This window comes from Lasiosphaeria miniovina (genome assembly GCF_030549165.1).
Source record: "Lasiosphaeria miniovina strain SMH2392-1A chromosome Unknown B0T26scaffold_7, whole genome shotgun sequence".
NCBI lineage: Eukaryota > Fungi > Ascomycota > Sordariomycetes > Sordariales > Lasiosphaeriaceae > Lasiosphaeria > Lasiosphaeria miniovina.
Genome location: NW_026848226.1, coordinates 4095974 through 4113420, shown reverse-complemented (window position 1 = coordinate 4113420; position 17447 = coordinate 4095974). Strand labels below are relative to the sequence as shown.

The 17447-nt window shown below is 53.0% G+C and overlaps 3 protein-coding genes across 3 annotated transcripts; all 3 read right to left on the bottom strand.

Annotated features, from left to right (window-relative positions):
- Positions 1–4308: 4308 nt before the first annotated feature.
- B0T26DRAFT_607342 (uncharacterized protein) lies at positions 4309–4617 on the bottom strand (the record flags this gene model as incomplete). Its single annotated transcript, XM_060435838.1, has 1 exon — positions 4309–4617. A coding segment is annotated over one exon (309 nt), but the record flags the coding sequence as incomplete, so codon positions are not given.
- Positions 4618–8118: 3501 nt separating this feature from the next.
- B0T26DRAFT_655132 (Alpha/Beta hydrolase protein) lies at positions 8119–9671 on the bottom strand (the record flags this gene model as incomplete). The annotated part of the gene is made up of 3 exons (XM_060438601.1): positions 8119–8283; positions 8360–8461; positions 8607–9671. The coding sequence occupies 3 exons, from the start codon at positions 9669–9671 to the stop codon at positions 8119–8121; spliced, it is 1332 nt and encodes a 443-aa protein (XP_060292204.1).
- A 3568-nt stretch (positions 9672–13239) lies between these two features.
- Positions 13240–15009, bottom strand: B0T26DRAFT_756497 (uncharacterized protein; the record flags this gene model as incomplete). The annotated part of the gene is made up of 3 exons (XM_060446106.1): positions 13240–14038; positions 14106–14505; positions 14667–15009. 3 exons carry the CDS (start codon positions 15007–15009, stop codon positions 13240–13242), a joined length of 1542 nt encoding a protein of 513 aa, XP_060292203.1.
- Positions 15010–17447: the final 2438 nt, after the last annotated feature.

The following is a 17447-nucleotide window of genomic DNA, read 5'->3' as shown; positions in this document are numbered from 1 at the left end:
CTTGGTTGGCGAAAGCGACTGTGAACACTGTGGTTGTGGGGCAGGCAGGCAGGCAACGATGGGACCCTTTCTGAAGCGAGCTCTGAATTCGGGTTGAGAAAGACGAAAGGGCCGCCGCAGCTGTGTGATATTATTGAGTGGGGCGAGCAGGCGACTTCCTGGACTATTAACTCCAACCTAGGTTAAAAGGAAGTCAAAGTAAAATCTAGGTCCTTGACTGCAACAAAGACCAAAAAATTTCTCACGCTGACTCCATTCGCGACCGCTGCGTAGATCACTTCAACGCTCCAGCTGCCTATTTCGAAGTTCCCGCATACAACCCATTGTGCCCTAGCGAGCTATTCTTAGTCCTTAGTGTTGAGCTTCTCGTCAAAGACCCATTTTCCCGGTAGAATTGAGACATTCGCTGGTCTCTTTACGAGCTTGAAGACTTTCATGTCTTTGAGGCTCTCGACCTGCTTGATTATAGCGGGTAGCCACCTCTTTTCGAAGTCTGGTAGCTTCCTCGCCTCACTGTAATCCTTTGGCACCGAGGGCCTGTTTATTATGGCTTAATCGTGAGCGGCTTTCTCGACTATGACTGTGACCATGATGATTTCTTCGATAACCTCGGGGACTTCGTGATAGAGGTATATAGGGTTATTTTTCCTCTCCCGTAGACGTGTTTCCTTGAGCTCAACAGGTCAATCCCAGTGTCTTCTTGGCTTCTCTTTTAGCGGGTCTTCTACAACCTTCATTTTCCCTAACTTTGTTGTACTTTCTGCCAGAGGATGTGATCCAGGAATCGGGTCCTCTTCGTGAATAGCTTCCAGCTCAACTTCTTCAAAGAAAGGTTCTTCCTCCGCTTCATAGAAAGGGTCGTCCTCTTCCTCATCGTCAAACCTGACTTGCTTCTCTCCCTGTCAGCGCTGGCACCAATCCAAATATATTCAATTCAATTAAATAAGGAAATCCGTATTTGCAAATAAATAAGCCATTTTTGAGGTCAAATACAGGCCAAATTGAGGGCCCGGTTATTTGGCGTATTTGCAAATATTTCCATTGGTTAGGCCATTTTTAGGCCCAATTTTCCGGGTTTTCCTGGCGCCAGGGCAGTCCCTGACCAAGGCCAACCCTGCATTTTCTGGCCCCGGGAAAATCCTCGAATGCCCTGAATTCGAGTGCCGCCGTGCCGCTACAATGCAACTATCGCCAACCGTTGTAAACAAACTGCCGAATCCTACCGAATCCTACCTTCTTGCAGCGATTTCCCTACTTCCTTGGCTCCCGAGTCCTCGACAAAATGCCTGCCTCCACCGTTGATGTCGCGACCCTCTCGACAAGCCTCCCTACCGCCGGAAATCTTCCTCCCTCCCTTCCTCCGAAGCTATCACGACTATCGAGACAGCACGATGCGCTCCATGAAGAAGGAGTAGATGTCAAAGATCTTTCCGGGGTTCCAGTCAAGGATTGGCCGAAGATAAAAATACCAAGAGGGTCCTTTATACCGGAAAAGTGGGCGGGAAAAACACCAAAAAGGACATCGTGGATTCGTGATCACGGCTACTGGGTCGCCCAGATCATCAACAACGCTATCATCGAGGGAGAATATTTCTGGGCATGCCACTATTGCGAGAGCCTGTTCAAGGCGGATTCAACAAGCTCGGCGATTATACATCTGGAAAAAGAGCACGCAACATTCGCACCCAAGTCATCGTCTACTGGTATGAATAGGCCCGGAAAAAGGCAAGGCACGCTTCAAGTTGTCAATACAAAGCGCGCGAGGGTTGTTTTACTGCCTCACAAGCTCTCTTTGGAAGAAAAGCTCGTCGATCTAGTCGTCGGCTCGAACCTGCCTTTCAGCATCGTTGAGCATAAGGGATTTCGGGATTTTTGTATGGACCTGAATGCCGAGAAGACAGCTACCCTGATTCCTTCCTCGCACAATACCATTCGAGAGCATATTCGAAAGAGGTTTGAGGCTGAACAACAGGCCCTACGTGAGAGGTTAGCCGCATCGCCATACAAGAAGCATCTCTCGTTCGATATTTGGACTTCCAACGCGACAGTTTCCTACCTAGCGGTCTTCGTACATTACACTGATGTTGACGGCGCCATACAACAAGACCTGCTTGGAATGCCCCACCTTCGAGGCTCTCACAGCGGCGAGAACCAGGCTCTCTACATCTCTCGGCTAGTTAACGACTACGGCTTCGCTAAGAGCGTCGGTTATTTTCAGTGTGACAACGTGGATTCGAACAACTGGGCAGTAAAATTTACCTTGGAGTCGCTAATTCCTGGCCTTGACCGGTTTTCCCGGGATTCCTTAGGCACAAAGCGTCGTGTGCGCTGCTTCGGCCACATCCTCAACCTAGCAGCGCAGGCCTTCATTCTCGGCAAGTCGACTAACCTCGAAAGAACCTTTGACGATGACTTCGTCGGCCAGTTACCGCCCGAGCAGGAAGAAGCGTTGTTGAAGATATGGCGAAAGAGAGGGCCTGTTGGAAAACTCCACAACGTCGTCCACTTCATTCGGAGGTCACCACAACGCCGGGAATCCTTTCTACAGGTCGCGCGCAATCAGATCGGCGAGGGAGATGCGCAGGAATTCGGCGCGGCTATATTTGACAGGTCAGTCGAAGGTTTACAGCTTTGTGGCGATAATTCTACGCGTTGGAATTCTGTTTTCTTCATGATCGAACGCGCAGTGCGTTTACAGAGCCAAGTGGATTACTGGTGCCATAAAAATCTGACCGAGAAGGACCCTCAAAAGCGCATGCCCGCCGCCGACCTGCTACAACCAAGTGACTGGCACCTGCTTTCCATTGTTTTGTCTATTCTTAAACCCTTCAAAAAGATCACGAAGTGGTTTGAAGGGCGCGCGGCTACCTTTCCTGAAGTCCTCGCTACGCAGGAGTGGCTAATCGATCTGCTTGAGGATCGCCTTCGAACCCTACACCCGAACCTTGAAGCCGTCACCGATTTTACCGGTGGCCCGGTACACACCCATCCAGAGATCACGGTCGCAAGCCAACAGCCTCGATCATTCGGTATAGACGACGACGATGACAACGGCGTCTTGTTTACCGGGGAAGCATCACAACGGTCGCAGCGTAACCGTCGTCTTCCTACCCGGTTCGACGGCTCGGTCATCGACCTACCCCGGCGCCTGCCGACCGGCCAGATCAGGCCGCCCTCCCTCGACCTTGTTGCCGACCTTGTTGAAGACCTACCAGACGAACCACTACACTCCCCGCCGCCGTCACCACCTGATCTTGACGACGATCATTTATCCTTTCTTCGAACAAGCGTTGGCCTGGCCATTCAGAAGCTCAGAGAATACGTTAGATTGATGGAGGAGAGCCCAGCATACTGGTCGGCTATGATACTACACCCAGGGCACAAGGAGAAGTGGGTCAACCAGTTCCTGGGCAGCGACCGGGCTGAAGAAGCGATGAGGGCATTCCGGGATCTCTACGAGGCCGAGTACGCCGGCATCCCTCTCCCAGTGCCGGTTCGTACGCCTCACGAAGGTCGAGGGAGTCATCTTATCACCCACGACTACCATGATGACCCTGATGACCCCAACCTGAAGAACGAAGTAGCTGAATACCTTTACGAAAGTGTCAGGCGGGTGGATGACATACTGGCTTGGTGGAAGGAAAGAAGAGAGCGTTGGCCCCGGTTGTCAAAGATGGCTTTTGACTTGTTGTCAATACCGTCTATGTCAACAGAGTGCGAGAGGGCATTCAGCCAGGGAAAACTGATCCTTGGGACTCAGAGGCATGGTATGCTCGACGAAACCCTGAATTACCTCATGTGCACGAAGAATTGGGCGACGAAATAAAGGTCCTGAAGGTCGAGGGCTTTTTTCCGGTCTTAGGGTGCTATTCGGGGCTCGATTTCCTTGTTTTTTTGGTCGAGCGGCAAATTCCGTCAATTAAGTCAAATAAAACCCACCCAATCAGAGAGAGCCCTACACACAGATAAATACACCACTCCGGGCCTCAAATACAGTTAAATAAGGCTTCATATTTGGCCTGATTGAATTGATGCCAGCGCTGCTCCCTGTGTGCCTGTATTATGTGTGGAGGGTGCCGGAGTAGGGCCAGGCGTAGGAAGGTTCGGGTCTTCGGTCGGGTGGTTCGGAGGGTCGGGGGTCTTCATCTCTCGGTCGGAATGCTTCGGAGGTCCTTGTGCAGGTTTATCAGGCTGTAGTTGTAATTTGGTAATGACCTTCATGCTCTACGCTTCTTCAATCTCTACGACAGAGGCGTCATCGAATTCAACTTCATATTCAGGCTCTTCCACATCGCCGTCGCGCTTGGAAGGTGTGGGGTCTTCGTTGAACCCGACTGAGCCGGCTCGAATGATCTTTTTGAGCTCGGAGTCGTAGATTTGGTAGATTCTTCCACTCAGGTCACCGTAGCCTATGAGTCTTTCTTTTCTCGCTCGCGGGGCAAATTTATCCGCTGCCTGACGGTAAGCCGGTTTAACGTAGTAGTATGCGATGCAGTAGTATGACCGAAGGTACTTGATGTTCGGTTTTCGAAGGTCCTGAGGCATATTCAGGGCCTCTTCTACTACCTGTTGAGGGCTCTTGTAGTCAGGATTCCGCGATGTTGGAAGCAAGTTGAGGATTTTGATAAATATGTCAACGACGAAAGGTCAGAGGTGCTTTGGAATGCCGCATTCAATCATAATAGTACGAGCTCGTATCATAATCTCCCTGCCGGCTCGTTCGGGGCTTCCGTTCATCCAAGGCGTATGAGGTGGTGTAGTATAAACCTCGATCCCTTTTCCTTATGCCCACTTATTGAGTTCGCTCTGGTACCCAAATATTGTTACCTGGCCGAATTCACCTCCGCCGTCAAGTCCTAGGACTTTGATCTTTCTTCCTGTCTATAGTTGAACCCATTCAATCCACTGCTTCAACTGCGTGAAGGCTTGGTCTTTATCCTGAAAAAATCTGACCCAGTAGTAGCCAGAGAAAATATCCACCACATGTAGTTCCATACCCCACCCCCCAACAGATCACCCTAGCAGTGGATCACCCTTTTACACCAAAACATTCCCTTTTTGAACAATAATAACGTACTCAATTGTGAAGCTATTCGCAAGTAGACAATTGAACTAGTTATGTAATTGCATGTAGTTTAATCTCAGTATAGATCTGTCAACCCAGAAGCCCTAATTTTTTCGCTACATTATCGCAAAGTAACTCCAAATTAACTCCAAATTAGCTTCTTGATATTCTTCTCCCCTACTTTTGAGTATGAATTGCGTCTTGTACTACCACAATGTCTGAACAAAGTGACGATAATATGGTCAGTGCGTACCTAGACGTCATAGATAATAAGCTTTCTATTCGTTAATCGGCTCAAAAGCATGGAGTTCCTTATACAACGTTGAACCGACGACTCAACAGAGTCCCCCCCAAAGAAGAGGTCCTCCAAACACAACGCAGGCTCACAGAGCCTCAAGAAAAGCGGCTCATTAAGTGGATCGTCAAGCAAGAAAGACTCGGCTTTGCTCCGAGTTACTCAACAGTATCTAACATTGCTTCAAGAAGCGGGGCAAAAGACCATATAGGGAAAAACTGGATTTCTAGCTTCAAAGCTAGAAACCCCGACAGGAAGAGCCATCAAATCATGATTCCGGACGACGGGAAATTGGCCTATTAATAGGCAAGAAGCCCTAAATCACCCAGAGATTCAGCAAGACACAGCAAAGACCCCTGAACCCACTGTCCTCTCTGGAGTCCCTATATTACAAACCACTCGACTGTTAGAGTCGTCTGTCTGTAAGGGATCACGGGCTCCACAGAATGCTGGGGTTGGTAATTATGAAGATAGAACAAAGGGCAAGCTCCTATCGCACGGGTAATACAGTCAAATCGGAATGCCACTCAAAGTGTATGAGTGCAGTGAATGTGTATTGCTTGCTTGGAGAACCAAGCAAGAACTATCTAAGACCGTGGCTACGGTCGTCGTATATATCTATCTAAGGCGGACCAATCAGAGCGTTGGTCCTAGGTGATCAGTGCGGTCAGTGTGCTCAGTGCGATCAGTTCCCACTGATCGCCCTGATCATACTGATCGCGCTGACCGCCTCGCTATTGGCTGCACTCCCGTGGAGCGGGGAACTGCCCCGCTTCCTTGCGCCAGCCAATAGCGGGAGGCTCCGTGCAGCCTGAACCAGGATCGTAACAATGATCCTTCTTTGGTCCTTTAAGATCGATTCCTGCTTGGTGACAGGCGCGGGCAATAATATCGTAGTGAGCGAAAGGAGGCGGCGGTGCATTGCGGAATAGTTGATCGAAGCGAGAATCGCATGAAGCGGTATGATCGTTGAGGGTAGGTCGGGCATGACTTTGCAAGGAATAATAGGAATGGAGCCACCCTGAAGCGGTAATATCGAGAGGGATGCAAAAAAGGTGTAAATGTCACGGCGCGCAATGGCCGTAGCAGTACTATATAGCTTACTACAGGTTGCAAGTTGTCAACTTGCAATTCTGGCATCCTTTTGGGGGTTCTAGCGCAGTGGTAGTGAGTGCTGCAGGCTGGCGCCGTCACAGTAAAAGGTGATGATTCTTCTAAGCTTGGTGGGCGGGGGCATTTCCCAAAGGTTGGAAACCCTGGACCTCGCTAGTGTCACGTGCCAGTATGGCCCGTGCGCGAGGGCGAGTCTAACCCGATGCGTCCAGCTAGCGCCAAACGCAATTAGTGGGGCTCCCACCAGCGCTCTACGAAATGAAGCTATTTACACTTTTCGTGCATCACAGGCTCTTTGACTGAGGTCTTGATGTACTTGTCAAGGCGTAATGCGGTGAGCGCATAGACAAGTTGTTGCTTCCAGACGATAATCCCTTAAGCTGGGGGATATTCGAGATGAGTTCTCTCGCGCTAATAGATATTGTGATGACTTCCAGGTGCTATTCCTGATGGAAAGAGGTCGTCTGTGATGTTATTTTCGGGTAGACAGGGCTGTCAGCGAAGTGGTTGTGAGCCGTTGATCTAGACGTTCAGGGCCGTTGATTGTCGTGGCGGGGCACTTTTTCCCTAGGCGGGGCCGGTCGGCCGACGTGCCTGTGTTGTAGGGAGTCCAGCCTACGCGCAATGCCTATTTTTGTAATCAAAATAGATGCGTTGCAAAGCGCGTTCAAGGGCGATTAGAATGATACACAAGAGTTGCGAATAGCATCAATTGCGGAGGCAAAAGGGCGTCATAACATGCGAGGGTGCAGCTATGCAGAAAGATGATGAATGGCTTGAGGAACCTAACGCTATCCGCCTGTGGGCGGGAAATATATGTGGTGCGGATAGGGTGGATACGCAAGGCCAACTGGTGGACCCAGCTGAGCCAGGCTTGGCCTGTGCCTCGCACAGATAATATATACCGCGGTCTAGACTACTGCTTTTGGCGGGCACGCAGCCTTAAGTTTTAGCACTCTAGATCAACCGGTTCTGCAGGGTAGACAGTAGGGAACTGTGCCCTATAGTCCAGTAGAACAGTACTCAATGTAGAGCTCTGAGAGGGGTAAGCTGACTGTCACAGATCTCTAGGGCTCTGCTACACGCCTGCCACTTAGACTGTGAGGACTCTGCTCAGCAGTCTGCCTCGTAGGCTGCAGGGGACTCTGCCCTGAAGTCAGGGTCTTTGGGGGCAACAGAAGGTGTTGAAGAAGACTGAGAGGAGTTGTATTATAAAGCAACTACAGTATAAAGAGTGGTGGGTGCGTTGCTTGCTGGGAAGGAAATCTATCCAAGAGAAAGAACAGGCCTTAATATAGGTCTAAGGCAGGCCCTCTAGAAGGTTCTAGAGGTCCGTGTGACGAGATTAGTTTGCAGGAGTGATCACAAATATGGAACGACGTGTGTGTATGTTTGCGCGTGTGCATGTATTTAGCCTGAACTGACGAGAATGTGTAGCCACCGCCAAAACAAGATCAGAACCGGAATATATAACAGGGCAGGCTTGACCGGTTTCTGTGCGTGTCTACTCCTAGAGTATGCTTATCCTTAGCCCTCTTATCCGGCTTATGAATGCTGAATTTTCTGGCGGAAGTTACTACCAGAAAGCTTCGCAATACAGGGAGCTTCAGCCGCTAGTTTGGAGCAATTCTCTATAGCGCAACCACTAACTATCGCCGGTCAATCCCAAGGACAAATCAGGTAGGCCCGAGAAGAAAGCCCGGACGTCTTGTAACCAGAGCTGCGGCTGGCTCTGAGCGGGAAAGTGTCCCCCAAACTCGTGTCGAGAGAAATACGTAACGTTTGCCGTCCGTTCGATCCAATCTCGGGGCTAGACAGTAACGGTGGCGTTAGAGAATCACGAGTACATACTATTCTCAGGAAGGAGATGGAGAGGAAGGTCATACTGCGATGGGGAATCGTTTCATGTTGGGGTATTCGCCATTAGGATTTGCCCACTGCGACACGCCGGTCGGAACCGATGTGGTGGGAAAATCCATAGCCCCGGGCTGTTGTTATTAGAAAGTCAGCAATCTTTTTGTGTCATCGTGGGGGCTGCTCCTACTACAAGAGCGAGTATAGGGGTGTTAGAGACACAAGAGGTTGAGTGGAGCAGAACGAAACGCAGTTACGTGAATAAAGAGAGAGGAATACCTTCGTGAATTCCTTGTAGGTCCTCAAGTTCCCATACGTCCCCTGTATCCACAAGGTGATAGACATGGTGATGATCTCCTCAAAGGTATAATTATACCCATCACTTGCCACGCCAAGAAGTTGCAGCACCCACCCGGCAAAGCCAACCGGGCTGTCAGTCATGGCGAGAGCGAGCGCAAGCGGGCGGGTGCCGTGCACGAGGGAATAGCCCGAGTTGTCTGCCTGAAACGCCTGCAGCGATAGAATCCAGTCATTCTCCTCGGCCGTGGTCTGGTTCGCCGCAAAGCGTGCCAGATCGGTCGCATTGGGTGGTGGCATGAAGAAGTCGGTCGCGTGCGCCACAACAGACGCCGGGAAGTCGTGCACCATCCACATGGCTACCTCCCAGCCTAGGTCCGTGCTGCTCAAGGCGTAGGTTGGGTAGCCTAGCTGGTGCATCAGGCTATCGAATGCCTGGCCCATGGCGCGAGGACCCAGGCCAGCGTGTGTCGCTGCTGGACTGAAGCCAAAGCCAGGCAGATCGGGTGCGACGACGTGGAAGCGCGGCGCGTTGGTTTCAGAGGGGTTGGCGAGAGGATGGATGACCTTGGACCATTCGAGGTTGGTCGAGGGCCAGCCGTGCAGAATAAGAAGCGGAATTGCCGCATTAGGCGGTCCGTTGGCGTGCTCGTGGATGAAGTGCAGGGACAGGGGGTGTGGGTATTTGTCGGAACTTGGGACTGTGATGGTGTAGTGGGAGAAGTTGGCATTGATCTGGTCTTGGATCTTGAACCAGTCGTAGCTGTGCGCCCAGTACTCGGCCAGCTCGTTGATCTTCGCTGGCGGAGGGCCATCGTCCCAATTCGGCTGCTGAGGTTCTTGTAGGGCTATCGAGGGCCGGTAAAGACGAGCCCTCTGCGTCGTCTCCCAGATGAACTTTTGGTTGACAGAAATAGTGAATGGCTTTGCTTCGTGGGACTGGTTCGATGGAAACAGGAAATTCAGCGAGTTTGCGGAGCTGGATGAGTTAATAGCAGCTGCCCAGGCAGACGCCACTAGCACTCCCACGCATAGGAAGATCAACATTTTGATGCGCATGTAGGAGATAAATGGTGGAGTTGTAGGTAAAACTCTGGTTTGTTTCTTCTCTTTGCCACATTTGTTTCTTCTCTTGCCACAGCGAACTTTCCATTATATACTTGCGACCTTCTCGTCGGAGTGTGGCCTTGACATCTAGACATTTCAACAGACACAGACCCGTGATTCAATCCTCGCCCAGATGCGTCTTCCCGAAAGTCCCCGAACCTCGACGCTAAATCTCCGGGGCAAGGATGGCATCGGAGATGCCGCTTTGTAATCTACTTACAAATCCATAGTATCTATAGGAACGAAATCCTGACTAGGCTAAAACCAAAGTCACTTGCGGGGAGATTATTGTTATTAATCAGCCTCGCACTTGGCTGTACCTTGTATCTAAAAATGCGAGGTGGGATGACGTGGGTCGCCAATGGCGAGTTCCGCCGTTGCCGGAGATATCCTCAGCTTTGCCGCCCATGGCGTCAACTTCAATAAACCCGGTTCCGCCGTCGGGTCCATAGTTGCCCTTTAGCGCTCTACGGAATCGACCAGTTCTGGGTGTGTCGCGCGTGTTCCTATCATATTGGTTTCTAACAGTCTCGCCAGCCCTGTGACCTCAATCGGTCCTGGGTTCGCGACTTTTTGACTCTGTTGGGCTCCGGTGTTAGGTGATAGACAAGCCCCATGTGCTAGGGCTTCGTGAATATAATTCCTCGGAGATCTCATCACGAAGGGGTTGCTCCCGCAGCGTATGCGCTACCATGCTTTTATTTAGTTATTCAAATAGTTAAATAGCCTTTTCCTGTTGGATTGTCTCCGGTCAAGGCCAGATCTGAGGGCGTCTGGCCTACTGCCGCTAGCCTCTGCGCTTTCATAGCCGAGATCTGTCGCTGAAGCCGCCGGGGTAAGTTTTTGACGACTTTGAAGTTTGAGGTGGAGTCCTTGGGCCCACGGTCATTGTCGGGTCATTGCCAATAGCGTTCACGTGAGGACTACACATCAGAACCGTACCTGGTCATCCCGTTACGACGGGCGACGTCTTTGACGTATTCGTCGCCGCGGCGGATGCGACGAAGATGCGGAAAGCTTTAGAACTGCAGTGAGCGCTGATCCGGATCGCGGCGATGGCTGGCGGGGCGGGACCGACAATCTTGGAGGATGGTGAAGACACGACGACCTTCTCGCGTCTTGGGAGGTGGTGGGCAGCACCCCGTTAAGTGAACGGCCGGCCCAGCCCGAGGTGATGAGGGCTTCGAGCCCCGAAGACAAGGCGCCATCGAGCCCAGCCAAGACGGAAGGTACAAGTTAGGAGGAGAACAAGCTGCCGGCTAAATAAGCACAACTAGAATATCACGGGATTATGATATCGGACAGTCGTTTGTGCACTGAAAACCAGGATGGGTTATGGCCCTTGGCTCACGATGAAGTTTCAAATAGAACATAGGCCACAAGGAAAGTGCAGCGGCGTCGGCAGTCGCTGCTTGCACTCGAAGGCCTCGTCTACATAATTACACCCACCCTCGATTACAGTTTCCAACAGTACCCCATATTTCTTAGGGGCGAAGCTAGAGTCCATTGTTTAATGCTTGGATCTGCTATTCAAAACAATGCATATTGCCAGTTAAAAAGCCGTTAGGGTCCAAATCCAACAGTATCAGCCCGTGGATAATAGAATATTTCCGTCCATGTGCTTTGGTTAAACATCTGCAAAGATAACCTCTGAGCGGGGCTCGACTCGAAAGCTGATTTTGGACCTCAAACTAAGACAATCATTCTGCCTTGGAGCCCTAATCACGGCCACTATAGACCGGTATTTCTCTCCTCAGACATGCAGTGAAGACTGGCGAGAATCATGGAATTCATCGGCACCTTTATCGGAATTGCAGATGCTGCGATTTCAGTCACGGCCAAACTCTGGAGGCTCTCGAATGCTTGGCGCGATGCAACAGCACACTTGCATCATCTACTCAATGACCTCCAGCGAACTTAGCGGTTCTTTGAGGACACGTTGAATGGAATGAAAGAGTTGGATTGGCGGCACCGCCATCGAGATATTCGGCGGACATCAAGAGCTCCATTGACCAAGAGACCAAGGTATTGCAGCGGTCAAGCGGATAGAAAGCATCATCGACGTCACCATCTACTGCGACGACGGCTGCCGTGATAAGCCCCAGGCTTTGGGAAAGAGGAGAGCGGAAATGCACCGGCGGATGGAGCCGGTGCTGTCGAGGCGCTTATCGAGCAGGAGATTTCTCCTGCGTCTCGGCAGGAAATGGCCTAGCAGTACAGGATGTTATAAGCGGATAATATCCTCCGGGGCTCAGTCCCACCTGGGCGTCGTTGGTGGTCCACAGTACTTCTTACCACCGGCCGCAATTCGTCTCTTGCGGCACGAAGAGTCCATGCCAATGTCAATGTCACTCTGTCAAAAGCTACAGGTATTCCAGGGATTGGTCTGTTGATGCGCCACATCTATGGGTTGATTCTGCAACGAGCGCGTTGGGCCCCAAAACCCGGGGATGGGGTTAAAGCTGTCTTAATTAGACGTATCACTTTCGTAACCTAATTAACCTAACCCAGCCCAATCTGACAATCTAGATGGGCATTCCGTATTTGGGCAGGCAGTCGTGCATCTCGACTTGATTGCCAAACCTGAATGCATGTGCATGAAATGAATGATGTGCGTGCTTTAGTTAATGATTGCCCAAAATCTGGCAGTGGTAGAGACGTATTGAAAGCTGACCGGTTCTGCTGAGGACCGGTCAGCTTTCAAGTACGGCATTCTCGGCATCCGATTTCATTTTAGACGCGGGCAGGGCCGGCAAGTAGCGCTGGCGGAGCTATCTTAAAACAAAAAACAATAAAAGGTTAAAAAGGTTAGACACCTACGGATTATTTGACCGCGTTTGTGGGACCGAGCGGCTGCCGCCTGCCTCGCACTCGCATGCATGGGTGGATCTGACGGTCGGTCAGTCAGTGTGCTTCAGCTCGACTGTTTACTCGATTCGGCCAACAATTCGACATTCTACTTTCGGTGTTCCGATCTCCGCGTATCCGGCAGCGGCGAGAGCTGACTGCATGTCACACCACCACACAGCCACCACCGGCTCCGTGCGCGCACCAGCGCGTGACCAATGAAACGGAATGATTGGCAAAGAACCAGGAGCTATATTTGGAGGGGCCCGTCCCCCATTCATTAGCTGCCAAACGCATATATACCTAGGCAAAAGCCCCAACGCCCACCTCCCGAACCCCGCGAAACCTCTCGCGAGCCCGGCAGAATCGAACATCGACGTACATTCTAAAGACGCACGCAGCAAACGCCCCGTCATGGCTACTTGGCCGCCCCGGTTTCCAATTTAGACCAGTTTTCCACAGACCGCCGCCACCCGAAAAGCAACAAACTCCAGGCGTTAATCTAGATCCGGTCGATGCATCCGTACCGTCCAACCCAAGACTTGCATTTCATTTCATTCCATCATTCAACTTTTCCCTTTGGCCTTTGGGTGTGTGCGTTTCGCGGTTGGCCGAGAAGATGGAATATTTTGTACAATCTGCCACACAATCCAAGCGCCGTTCACAGCCTACACCATGACCCTTTAGTGTTCACCGAATCGGCACGCGGCGCTGCGCGCACCTCGGCAAAGAGCGCCTCGCCCTTCTCGCCGTGGATATAGTCGACCCACATGTGCTCGAGCAGGACCTCCCGGACGACCGACCACGACGCCGAAGCCATGCCGAGGTCGCTGAGGGTCCGACAGGCGCTCGACACTAGCAGCTCCGTGTCCTCGGGGTCGATGATGACAGAGACGTGGGCGATGAAGATGAACCACAACTTCAGCCTCAGCAGGGCCGGATCCTTTTCCTCTTCGTCCTCGCCATGCTCCTCCATGCCCAGCATGATGAAGTGGCGCATCGTGCCGGCGAGGTTCTTGTACTTGAGCGGGTAGAGGCGGATCTGGAAGATGGTGGTGCAGGCGAAGGCGAGCATGCCGACGCGCATCATGGATTCGACGAGCGAGTGCTTGTGCGCGCCCTCGTGGTCGAGTGCCAGCAGTCGGTACTGCGCCGAGATGATGGTCTCGTGCAGCACATCGGGCATGAGCTTGCGTTTCAGCGATACCGCCATGTTGACCGACCGCGAATATTCTTCCAGCACGAGCCACGTGTTGGCTAGCTTTCCGTCATTTGCCAGAGAGATGGCCCCGCTGCTCAATCGCTCTTCATCTACGCTGTGTGGTGGCGGGGATGGACATCTGCTCTGGACCACGATGCGGTTTTTGGGCTCAATGCTGGAAAAGTATTCATCATACTCATCCCCGCCCGCAAAGAAAAGCGGCGAGTTTCCGGTGCCCATGGCGTACCCTATGTCGCACCTGCACTCGCCGTGTTAATTCCGGAAAACTAGTGGAGACAGAGGCGGGGGGGCCGGAGTGGACGTACCGGCAGATTTTGTTCTGCAGTTGCTTGCTCTTCACCATAGACTTAAGCCCGCCCCGCAGGTCGACCAGCTGATACAGGCCATCCATGTGCTTCTTGGCCGCCTCGCGTTCGCCGAGCACCTCGGCCATCAGAGTGAGAGCCAGGACGACGGCGAGGGTGGAGTCGGCAGTCGCCCGGTCGCTATTGAGGTTTTCCCGCAGGCTGTTCATCGTGTTGTTGCAGTGGACAATAAGGTAAGGCCCGAACCGGGACTCGCGGGAATAGTCCATGAAAGCCTGGCTCGAAAAGAGAATGGAGTGGAAGTAGGCAGAGTCATAGGCCAAATACTCTACCCACGGCGCCATCTTGGGCGGCATACACACCTTTTCTGGGAACATGGCTTCCTTGATAATTGAGAACCCTTTTAGACGGCACAGGTAAGCGTCTGATGTAGGCATGGTCATGGCGGAGAGGGGGGATGAAAGGGAGCAGTCGACGTAAAGGAGAGAGGGGGCAGATGGGGGCAGATGGGGGTATATGGGGGGAGATGGGGGGAGATGGGGGGAGATAGGGGGCACCAACATTGGTAGATGAGTTTCCGCATGTACGGCGTCATGTCGACAACAAAGGGAAATGTAGCGAAATCGTTCCCAATCCTGGTGGGAACCGGAGATGGCGAAGTCTGAGAGGTGAGGCTGCTATCATCGGGGTCTGTCTTCTCGTTCTTGATCCATGGTCCGAGGGACAAGTTCTCGTGCGGTGAGCGTCGTTTGCGGTTCTTGCCGCGCATGACGTGGCTGCGGATGTACTTTCGCGAAGCGGCGTCGAGCTTGGCCGACGGCTCCGTGACTATGATGAAGGGGTCGCCGGGTGGTAGGGGGCCGTTGCGGGCCCTCTTCCGTCTCGGAGTCGGTACCAGATCCATGTCCGGGCACGCCATGCAGGCAGGGCAGGGCTTGGCACCGATAAAAAATCGGGCGGGCGGCAGGAGCCCGGAGCGCGTGTTTGGCGCTTCAGCTCGGACTTGGGGCTGTGTCCAATTGCTCTGTCGCTGTCGACCGGGAGCCGGCGGTGCGGATTGGGGGGCGGTGAGAGGGGCCAAAGGCTTGGCGGAGGGGAGAGGGCCGCTGAGTCAAGACGGAATGGTGGATGTCAGCAGAAGCCGGCCGCAACTAGCGTAGGCGGGTGGTGTGGTGTAGTGTGGTGTAGTGTGGTGCGGTGGTGTAGTGTGGCGGGTGGGTGTGGCCGGGTGAGCAGACTGCAGCCTGCAGCCAGAGATTCGATCGGTTCGGGGCTTGACCCGGCAGGCGTAGGCGTCAAACAGCAGCACCGCACCGCAGGGATCAATTAGCGAAGAGGCCAGTAAGGGCGTTTCAGAACCGCTTGCGCGATTACGGGATGAAAAGGGCAAATGATGTGTCGCTACCGCGAAGCGTGCAATTTGAGTCGGTCCGCGGAAGAGAAGCTGGCTTGCATTGGTGTCAGAAAGCAGAAAACACTCCGCCGTTTGACAGATTGAGCTGATGAGGTCGAGCTCTTTTCATCTGCAAAAGTGCGCCCCGCCAAGTATTTGAGTATTGCCCGCTTTGGGGATGGCAGCCGAGCCCATCACGCCTTCCCCGTCTCGACCTAGGCCTCTCGAGAGGCTTGCTTTGTCACAATTCGGGGGTTCCGCCACGTCCTCAGTCGCGCGGAATGTTTTTCGTCCCATGGCCGAAAACACTTTGGCAACCTTTGGCAACCTTTGGCGGAGGATTTCACGCAACAAAGACAGTGCCAACAACTGAAGTGCCGTACGTGGCCGCCTGCGCGCACTGCTCACTGACGAGGCTGCTGCTCCAACAATGCTACAGGGCTGTCGCCCGCGGTTCTCATTGGCCCGCTCCCCACCAGTCATGATGGCCTGGATTGGGCGGCGACTCCGCTAACCTGTAACCGGAGACATGCTAAACCTTGTTGGGCGTTGGAAGGAAATAAAGCCCAAGTTGATGCTACGTTTGCGCCCGTTAACCAGCTGCCCACTTGCCGCGAAGCTTCCTTGCAACCTTCAGTGCGCCTGTCGAGGACCTACGGAGTACAGTACCGAGTGAGGTACGGCGTAGTAGGGATTCTCGGCAACTCCCTCGGTGGAACCCCGTAAAGATACTCGGCCCCCTCCCCTGTCAAAAGTCAGCTGACGTCACAGCCATATCTGAGGTTATTCTGGATTGGGCTGGATTGCCGACCCGATTGAGCACTGACCACTGAAGAGGCCGTTGGTGACCGACAGCAAGATTGCGGAGGGAGCGTGGAGCCGCACGCTATTCTGCACCAGCAACCCAACGCTACTAGCTTCAACGCTAATTCGTCCCAACTACACTCGGCAGCCTCGAACCACCCCGCATTCCTCTTAAACCGGCCTGTCTTTATTTGATGAAAGCAAGATCGCCACGCCACCAGGCGCTCCCCTGACATGCCAGCGTCTGGCTAACGGGCGGGACAGAGGCATCCAGCACCTCTCGTCCTTTGTCTGGGAAGGATCTATCACAGCCCGTCCTGCCTGGTGTTGACCCGACATGCCTCTCGAGGTCCAACAGCCACTTTGGGCCCTTGGCACCTTCCCTCTGGGCCGCGACCTCTGGGGCGCGATATTTGACCGCCGTCGTTGGTGCAGTGGATGGTTCCGTCGTCGCACCACAGGCGGTGTGCCTGCCCGGTGCCTGCCGTGCCGCCAAAGATAGACGGTAGGGCTAGACATGTGACAAATTCTATCCCCCAAGATGCCCGCTAGAGGCGTGGCATCCCGGGGAAAGAAATTTAAAATCCTAACGCACGAGGCCCAGAGCACCGCAGTCGTCAACGATCATCATCCTTCCTCTTGAGCCTGGGTCATGGATATGGCCCGGGTCTCGGCCTTTGGATGTCTAAAAGCCGAAATATTAGCGAGGTGCAACCGCGTCCTGCAAGGTGCGTAGTACTCAAGTCCCTTTCGTTTTGAGGACCGACGGCGTGATTGGCTGCTCCGTCTCCAGGGGCATTCTGTCTGGTTTCTGCAGGCACGCCTGGTTGGTTCGATTTCATGAGCGCAGCGTTGCATTAGACCCCAAGTGTTGTTGACTTTGACATGCATGAAGGATCGTGGGCCGTGGCGGCGATCTCCAGCCGCCCAAGTCCCTGTCGTTCGTATCACGGCCATGCTTTTGGCCACATTGACGTGCTGGGCGAAGTTTTTGAATCCTGAATTCAGGGAGACAGGCGAGGATTTGCTCGTGTTGAACCGTCGAAGGAGCGTTTCGGTCCCAACTACCTCCGAACCAACGACGCCGTTGGCCTTGTCGGTGTTTCTTTTTTGACCGTTTTCTTGTTGGTTCTTCTCGCCATGAT